The sequence below is a fragment of the Podarcis cretensis genome, assembly GCF_951804945.1.
Source record: "Podarcis cretensis genome assembly, chromosome: 8".
NCBI lineage: Eukaryota > Metazoa > Chordata > Lepidosauria > Squamata > Lacertidae > Podarcis > Podarcis cretensis.
Genome location: NC_137177.1, coordinates 89034620 through 89043590, shown reverse-complemented (window position 1 = coordinate 89043590; position 8971 = coordinate 89034620). Strand labels below are relative to the sequence as shown.

The 8971-nt window shown below is 52.3% G+C and overlaps 1 protein-coding gene across 1 annotated transcript; it reads right to left on the bottom strand.

The window, feature by feature from the left end:
- Positions 1-216: 216 nt before the first annotated feature.
- On the bottom strand, positions 217-8040 carry LOC307223362 (low molecular weight neuronal intermediate filament-like; the record flags this gene model as incomplete). Its single annotated transcript, XM_079989336.1, has 4 exons — positions 7293-8040; positions 3574-3891; positions 2788-2912; positions 217-475 (listed from the first exon to the last, which is right to left on the bottom strand). Exons 1-4 carry the CDS (start codon positions 8025-8027, stop codon positions 217-219), a joined length of 1437 nt encoding a protein of 478 aa, XP_079845462.1. The 5' UTR covers positions 8028-8040.
- Positions 8041-8971: the final 931 nt, after the last annotated feature.

The following is an 8971-nucleotide window of genomic DNA, read 5'->3' as shown; positions in this document are numbered from 1 at the left end:
TGAGTTATGGGCAGATCTGTGTGGTGCTGGCTCCTGGAGAGTTGCCAGAGGCTTGTGGATCTGTCTGGGAGTAATTTGGTGTCCGGTTATCGTGGTCTGCCTGACGGACTCATCCCGAGAGTCATCCCATGTCTGAAAAACCTGCAACACCCTCACCCCATTCTGAGGAAATTCAGTGAGAGGGCGAGTGGGGAGGACTGCCTTTGGGACACAGTTTTAGGTTTTGGGCACGCCCGTTGCAGACTTCTCGTCTCCAGAATCATCCTCGTCCTTGGACTCTCCCGAGTCATTGGACTCCTTGGGGCTGTCCTGGGACTCTGCCTTCTTGTCCTTCCGGATCGCCACTGTGCTGGCCGAGAACCCCTTGAAGCTGGCCAGGGGGCTTGAGGAAAAGGGGTAGCCCAGGCCAAATGCACTGCTGCTGCTGCTGCTGCTGCCGGTGCTCAGGCGGGTCTCTTCCCCTTCCAGCAATTTTCTGCAGGGGCAAAAACACACAAACCACATCAGAACAACACTACGGATCTCTCAAGATCCACCACTGGTTCCCAAAGTGGGTGGTGGCGCCCCCTGGGGGCCGTGGCGTAAGGGAGTTATTCATCCCAAAACACAGAGAAGATTCCAGAACAGTTGTACATAAGTGGGAGTGGCACTCTTGAGCATGTACAGCTTCAGCTGGAAGCGCTGATAAAGAGAACTTTTGTTTTAGCTTTTCGCAGACAACTGACCAACAAATGCTGTCTGCAAACTGCTGCATCCTGACTGCCGATGGGCTGTGTCTGCCTACGTCATTGCTAAAGAGAAAGAGGGACTGAAACTTAAGTGTGCCGTTATAGCTATTGCTGTAATGATTGTAAATAGTGCTACCGTGATGCATTTATGATAAATCACTGAGTTGCACAGTGTCTGGGAGTGTAACTTCAATTGCTGACCACTGTTTCCAGAAACTCTGCTAAAGGGACAAAAGCTTCTAACGAGGTGCCTACACACAAGTATTCTCATGCAGCGAAAGTGTGATGACCTAGGGGGGTATGAAGGGCTAGGGGGTGGCACAGGGGACACTGGAGGTGTCAGTGACTATCAGCCTTTGAAAATCTGGATCAAATGCATCAGTTTTGTTGAATTCTGGCTAGGCTTTTAGAATTTCTGTGAATCTTACTTAGTGGTTTGTTCAAGCTGCTATTCTGAAATAATGCTTTTAATAAGGTAGGGGTCACTGGGGATGGGTTTAGGGAACCAAGGGGGGTAGTGGCCCCCCAAAAGCTTGGGAACCACTGCTGTAGAAACCCAACCAAGTACTTCCTTCCTTAAGAAATAAACCCTGCAGCATGTTGCCAAGCCTGGCTTTCAATCTGAATTTAGCCTGATCTTTTATTCCCCTTCCTTCCTTCCCTCCCCCTTCCCTTTTTATGAAGATTACCCGCTCTGGGATCCCACAGCTAATTCTTCCCTGGTCTCCTCACTGGCCCAAATAGGACTAATTTAGCCAGCTAGCCCCGGTGATCATCTAATGTTTATTGGACGGATTTCCCCCCTAAATTGATTTTTGATTTCTGAATTTATTGTTATTCACGTTTTATACTGTATTTTATGCTGTTTTTTGTTGAATCAATTAAGTGTTTTAAATTTGTTGTTAGCCGCCCTGAGCCTGGTTTTCTCAACTGGGAAGGGCGGAATAAACAAAAAATTGTTTATTTATTTGTTTGTTTAAGGGCAGCACCAAGGACAGTGGCAGGGAGCAGCCAGAGGGCAGGCAAGTTTGCTGAAGCTAAGAAGGTCAGCGCGTGGACAAAAACCTACCTAGAAACCACAGCTATCTACCCTGGGTTCCACAATTAAAAATAGAAGATTAAAAAAGGAAAAAGTCAGGAGAGGGCAACCAAGATGATTGAAGGCCTGGAAAAGAAGCCAAGATCAGTTGAGGAAGTTGGGAAGAGAAGATTGAGAGGGGATATGACCGCAATACCTCAAGGACCACTTCCTTCTGTAAGAACCGGCAAGGACCCTGCAATCATCCTCTGAGGCCCTTCTGTGTGTGCCTCTTCCACAAGGAGTCCAGAGGGTGGCAACACGAGAACGGGAGCTTTTCTGCGGTGGCTCCCCATTTGTGGAATGCTCTCCCCAGAGACACTCATCTGGCGCCTTCATTACACAGCTTTAGGTGCCAGGTGAAAATGTTCCCTCTTCAACCGGGTGTTGGGCTGATTTACATTCTATGGCTTTTAAAATGTGTTTGTGGAAGGTTGGTCATTGGCTAGTTTGGGTTTTATTGTGTATCTTGTGTACTCATTCTGTATTATTCTGTTGTGAGGATCTTCAGATGAAGGGCGGCATATCAATTTAAATAATATCAATAATAATATGTCCCATGGGAGATGGAGAAAGCTTGTTCCCTTCTGCTACAGAAGGTAGGACTCAAACATCAGGAAGAATTTTTTGAGGGTAAAAGCTGTTCAATAGCGGTGGACTCTTCTTCTTCATCAGATGTTTTTAAACAGAGGTGGGTTAGCCATCTGTCATGGATTCTTTGGCTGAGATTCCTGCACTGCAGGAGGTTGGACTAGATGACCCTCAGGGTCCCTTCCAACTATACCATTCGATAATTCAATGATTTGTGCAGGGGACGTTCCTGGTGGATGGTTTCCCCGCCCCCACCCCAAAATTAGGGTTATTTTATGTGGGGCCTGCATGTTGGAGACTAAAACGTTGATGCCCAACCTGCGTTTCTACCCCAAACAGCCCAAAGAATGGAACAACAGGTGAGCAGGAAGGGGGAGATGGCCCTCCTACCTGTACGCTGCTATTTCAATATCCAGAGCCATCTTCACATTCAACAGGTCCTGGTACTCCCGCAGGTGACGGGCCATCTCCCCCTTGGTTGTCCTCAAGGCATTTTCCAGCTGGCTGATGGTCTCCTGAAATGTATCACAATTTCGACGTAACATCAATACCTGTAGCACTTTAAAGCATAACAAGGAAGGCGGATCCGCATCCCCGAGGTGCTGCCAATCAAAACCAGCCTTCCCCAATCAGGTGCTCTCCAACTGTGGACTCCAGCTGTGGACTACACATCCCATTAGCCTCAGCCAACTGCACTAGATGTTGGGAACTGTAGTCTAACCTTCCTGCGTACGCTAAGATGAGGCTGGCTGGTTGTCAGAGGAGAGAACAGGGCAGGATGGAAGAGACAGGCATGGGGGGATGTGATCATAAGCTGTGGGCAGGGGGACTGTCTGGAAAAAGCAGATTTTAAGGAGAAAGGTGTGCAGAACTTTGAGACAGCAAGCGAGAATTGACAGAGGAAGAGCAGGGCTTGGAGAATGGAGTTCATTGTCAGGGAGAAGATGGGGAAATAAGGGCAGAAGGAAAACAATAGACAAGTAAAAGCAAGAACAATCTTTACAAATGTTCCCTGACTGATCTGTGGAGCACAACTCAACATTGAGGCCTTTAGCACAAAAAACGCAACAGGCAGAGAGTTATGGAGGTTAACTTAAAGAGGCAGCTGGAAAACGACCAAACCACGGTTTGTTAATGCCTCTTAGCTCAACAAACCGTGCCTTCCGTGTGACGCACCTGCAAGTCACGCATCTCTTTGCTGTTCCTGTCCTCGGCCTCCTGCAGCTGCCTCTCCAGGGACTCGTTGGCTCCGCGCAGGGACTCAATCTCGATGTTCCGGGCTTGCAGCTGCCGGCGATATTCGGAAATCTCCTCCTTGGCCTGGCGGATGCTGTCGCTGCTGCGAGCTGCCTCTTCAGTGAAGTTGGCAAACTTGGATTTGTACCACTCCTCAGCCGACTGCTGGTTCCGGGCGGACAGGACTTCGTATTGGGTGCGGATCTCTTTCAAGGCAGCCGTGAGGTCAGGCTTGCTCATGTCGATCTCGACGGAGACCTGGAGGGGAACAGATAGACGGAAGGCCCTCAGCGGCAGGAAGAGGTCCACTCTTCCTAATGAGAGGCCCTGGGAATCTGCTCTATTCATTATGATGGTGGCTGGGATTGCAGTTATTATCATGCTTTACGATTACAGTCATATCCTCTTTTCCCTCCAAGGAGCTTAAGGTGAGATCCGTGTGGATAAGCTCAGATTTTCACTAATATATGCATTCCTAAGTACACTTTCCTCCATTGCATGTATTTTGGTGAACATAACTTAGAGAACTGCAAGGCAAAATTCAGAGAGGTGCAAATTTCAATGGGTGGGTGTTGGCATATTTCGGCTGGCATATTGTTTCAGAAACCTGGGCAATTTCACCTTTAACTGTGAACAGAATTAAATTTCTTCCAGAGGTCAAGAATGCCCCCGCTAACCCCTCCTGTTTCCAACAGGGCTTGCCAGATTGGCTGCTCTGAGGCTTTGTGCTTCCAAGCAACTGAAACGCCCCCCCACCCCTAGGGAAGTGGGAAGCCGCCTTTATGAAGACCTTGGTCCACTGAGCTCAGTGGGGTTTCGTGAGGAGGTTTCCGGGGACATTTCCAGCCCTACTCAGAGATGCTGCCTGGAGCTGACCCTGGGACCTTCTGCATGCAGAGCCACTGGACTACCAAGGAGCGGGGGAGGGGGAGGGGCACCTGGCACTCAGCAAGGGGTGATCTCCGCTGACCTGCAGCCTCAAAGGTGGGAGAAAGGCTGGTCGCTCATCACATGTGCTTCAATTCAGGAGGCAGCAGAATTGCCACAGCCAGGGATCTGATGTCAAAGCCTGAGCAAATGTCAGGAAATGACTGGCAGAATCCGAGACCAGGGAGAAGAGTTGGTGGAAGAAGATTGGAAGAAATTTAAAATTTATTTAGAGAAATATTGTAAAATTTTTGAATGCTAATGGCATTGAAATGAACTGAAGGGGTTCTAGCAACGAGGCTAAAAATAAGATTAGATAGATAACTAGACAAATTAATTGGATATGAATTTGCTGAATTAATACAAAAAAGGGAGATGCGAGGAAGTCAAGAAAATAAGTGAATCAAAGATGAGAAGTAAAAAGAGGGATTTTTGTGTTTTTTTTCTTCTTTTTAAATGTTTTTTTCTTTTCTTTTTTGAAATTATTCTTTTTTTCCATGTATTTTATAATTTTGTATTTTTGTGTATTTGTTTTTCTTTTTCTTATTTGTTGTTATCTTTAAAACTTAATAAAAATATTTATATATATAAAAAAAAAGCCTGAGCAAATGTCTCATGAGGACGTAAGAAGCGCCTGGTGGATCAGGCCAACCTAGTCCAGCATCCTGTTCTCACAGGGGCCAGCCCGATGCTCCAGCGGGTAACCTGCAAGCAGGATCCGAACACAAGAGCAACTCTTCCCCTGTGGCTTCCAGGAACTGGTATTCAGAAGCACTGCTGCCTCCAGCTGTAGAGGAATAGCACAGCCATAGTCTCTTGTTGCTGCTCTCCAAACTCCACTCCCAATAAGCTGCAGACAGCCCTGTTCACCATGTATCTAACCCAGGACTCCCAAGTCCCATCACTCCCAGGCAGCATGGCCAATGGTCACAGCTAGTTGGGAGCCACAGTCCACTACATCTGGAAGGCACCACTTCTTTTCCAAATCCACTTCAACCTACAGCCACAGCCACACCCTGCAGCAGTGAGTTCCACTGATCAGCTGACACTTGAAGCCGCACTCCCAGTCCAACAATTCACTGCGTAACCCTAAAGGGCAGGAGTTGTGCTCGCAAGCACACAATCCATGTCGCTTCCCAACTGTACAGAAGAAGGTCCTCTGCACCTGTGGACGATGTCCACAAACTGGTACGTCTGGCAGCAGCAACCAATTCCCCAAATAACTGCACTGTGCGCAAAGAAGTTTTAGCTTGCCCTGACTCTCACACGCAATTCCTTTAAAGCGCAATGATCCTTCTCAAAGAATTCCAGACATTGAAGTTTACTCCTTACAGAGTTACAGTTCCTGGCAACCCCCAAAAAACTACACTGCCCACAATTCTATGAGGAGGCAAAACTTGCCTTTTAACTGTTCTTTAAATGAATCGTGTATAGGCAGACAATGGTAACTGGCTAACCTCAAGTCCTAGTATTATGCTAAAAGGAGTAAAATTAGGCCCACAATATGTCCAGGTTTTCCTGGACACATCTGGGAATCGGGCTTGAAAATGGCACAGAGGTGGATTTTTGCTGAATTTGCAAAATGTGCAGGAAAACCCAGACACTTGGCAAGTAGGGTTATTTTTTAAAAAAAACACACCCCAAAATTTATTTAAAAGCGCAAAAATGTTTCTATTTTTGGGAGGGGGTGGGAATTGTTCGCAGAAAAAGCTCAACAACTCCATCTGGATTTTAACTTTGGGGGAAATGGCAACCCTAAGTAAACTTCTCTCCATCCATCTACTTTGTCCACACAATGGTTAGTTTTCTAAATCTATCACGCGGATCCTTGGAAGCGCCTCCTAGGATGTAGCCTTGACTCTTGGGAAAGGAGTGAGACTAGAACTCAGGGACATTCAGTGAAGTTAAATGCTGGAAGGCAGATAAGAGTATTTCTTTAAACAGTAAAAAGGTAAAGGTACCCCTGCCCGTACGGGCCAGTCTTGCCAGACTCTGGGGTTGTGCGCCCATCTCACTTAAGAGGCCAGGGGCCAGCGCTGTCCGGAGACACTTCCGGGTCATGTGGCCAGCGTGACATCGCTGCTCTGGCGAGCCAGAGCCGCACACGGAAACGCCGTTTACCTTCCCGCTGGTAAGCGGTCCCTATTTATCTACTTGCACCCGGAGGTGCTTTCGAACTGCTAGGTTGGCAGGCGCTGGGACCGAGCAGCGGGAGCGCACCCCGCCGCAGGGATTCGAACCGCCGACCTTTCGATCGGCAAGCCCTAGGCGCTGAGGCTTTAACCCACAGCGCCACCTGCGTCCCCCTTCTTTAAACAGTAGGACACAGCTAAACTAGGGGCACTCTCTCCCACAGGAGGCAGGAATGGCCACCAACTTAGATGGCTTTCAAAGTCAAGGAGGAGAGGGCCACCGATAGCGCTGCTCTGTCTCCACAGTTACAATTTCTGTAAACAGCAGGAGGGGAGAGAGGGCTTTTGTGCGCAAAAGGGGCATCTAAGTGGCCACTTTCCAGAACAGGATGTTGAACTAGACGGACCATTGGCCTGATCCAGGTCAGAAGGCTCTTCTACCTCCTCAAGCAGGACATTTTGGGCGCTGCTTTCACTACATTCACCTTCCCTCCTCCACCATCATGTCCTTTAGACAGGAGTGTGCCCCCGATGCCCTCCACTGTGCGCGCACGATGCTGGACCAGACGGCGCCCCCGCCGCGCCCCCTCGCCGCCTCACCTGCGCCCCCTGGAGCTCGGCCTGCAGCTCGGCCACCTCCTCGTCGTGGACGTGGCGCAGGAAGGCGATCTCGTCCAGGAGCGCCTCCACCTTCTTCTCCAGCTCCAGGCGGGCCAGGGCGGCGCGGTCGGCGTCCTTGCGCGCCTCGCGCAGCGCCAGCTCGGCCTCCTGGCGCCGCGCCGCCTCGTGGGCCGCCTGCTCGCGCAGCCGCTGGAGGGCGCGGCCCAGCTGCTGGCTCTCCAGCGCCGCCTGGTCGCCGTCGTGGCGCAGCGCCTCCACCTGCGAGCGCAGCTCGCGCACCTCCTGCGCGTACAGCGCCTGCAGCCGCGACGGCTCGGCCTGCCGCTGCCGCAGCGCCGCCACCTCGGCCTCCAGCAGCCGGTTGTGCTGCTCCAGCTGGTGCACCTTCTCGATGTAGCTGACGAAGCGGTCGTTGAGGCCCTGCAGCTGCTCCTTCTCGTTGGTGCGCACGATCTTCAGCTCGTTGCTCAGCGCGCTCGGCCCCGACGCCGCCGCCGCCGCCGCCCCCCCGCCGCCCCGCAGCGCCTCCAGGTGGTCCAGCGAGCTGCTCGGCGCCGGCAGCTTCCGATACGACGACGAGAAGGCCGAGGGACCCGCGGCCCCCGACGCCCCCCCCGCCCGGCCCGCCGTCGAGCCGTACGCCAGGCTGCGGCCCGCGAAGGGCTTCTTGCCATAGGACGGCGCGGCGAAGAGCAGCTCCCGGCTGTAGCTCATGGCCGCGGCTGCCAGGGGGCGATCCTGCCGGAGGAAGGAGGGTCGCGGCGCCGGCGGAGGCTCTTCGACAGCGGGCGGGGAGCGCGGCACGCCGGCGCTTTTATCGCCGGGCCGGCGCCAATCCTAGCGGCGCAGCGGCGACAAAGTCACGTCGGGCAGCCAATTGCAAAGGCGAGGAGGGGGGCGCAGGGGGGGGGAGGAGGAGGATTTTTCTCGCCGTCTGCCGCCGCCAAGAGCTTCATCAGCAAATGTGGCGGAGATCAGCCCTGACCGAGCCCCGAAATCTAGATGGGGAGGGAGGGGGCAGTGGCGTAGCGTGGAGGGTGCAGGGGGGGGGGCCGGCCGCACCGGGCGCAACATCTGGGGGTTAGGGTTAGGGGGTGCAAATCCACGGGTTAGGGTGCTGACAACCCACGCTACGCCACTGGGAGGGGGTGTCGTGGCAGGAGGCGGACGAGCCCTTGGGTCTCCCCATGCGGCTGCGTTGCGAAAGGCGGATCGGGCCCCCGAGGCGGAAATCGCAACCGTGGGAGCATCGGGGGCTCCCTTACCGAATCAGGCTACGTTGGTGCACCTAGCGCAGTGTCCTCTGCTCTGACACCGGCTCTCCCGGCTTGCACAACGGGGTTTGTCCATTCCAGGCTGCACCTGCCTACCTGCAAAGCCGATGCTCTCCTGCTGAGCTGCGGCACCCAAGACTTGACTCCCAGTGAGCCTTTGCATAGCGTTGCTCTGGCAGTGATAATAGTGTGGCAGGGATTAGTAATATTCCCAAGGGAACCTGCTTGTTGCTGCCACTTTTCCTGCCGGGAATCGGAGCTCCCCTAAAGCCCTGCTGGGACACAGGCAACAAGCTGGTCCTGATTTCCTGCTGGTCCTGATTTCCTCCTGCTCCCCAGTGGCGTAGCGTGGGTTGTCAGCACCCAGGGCAAGGCAAGTAATTT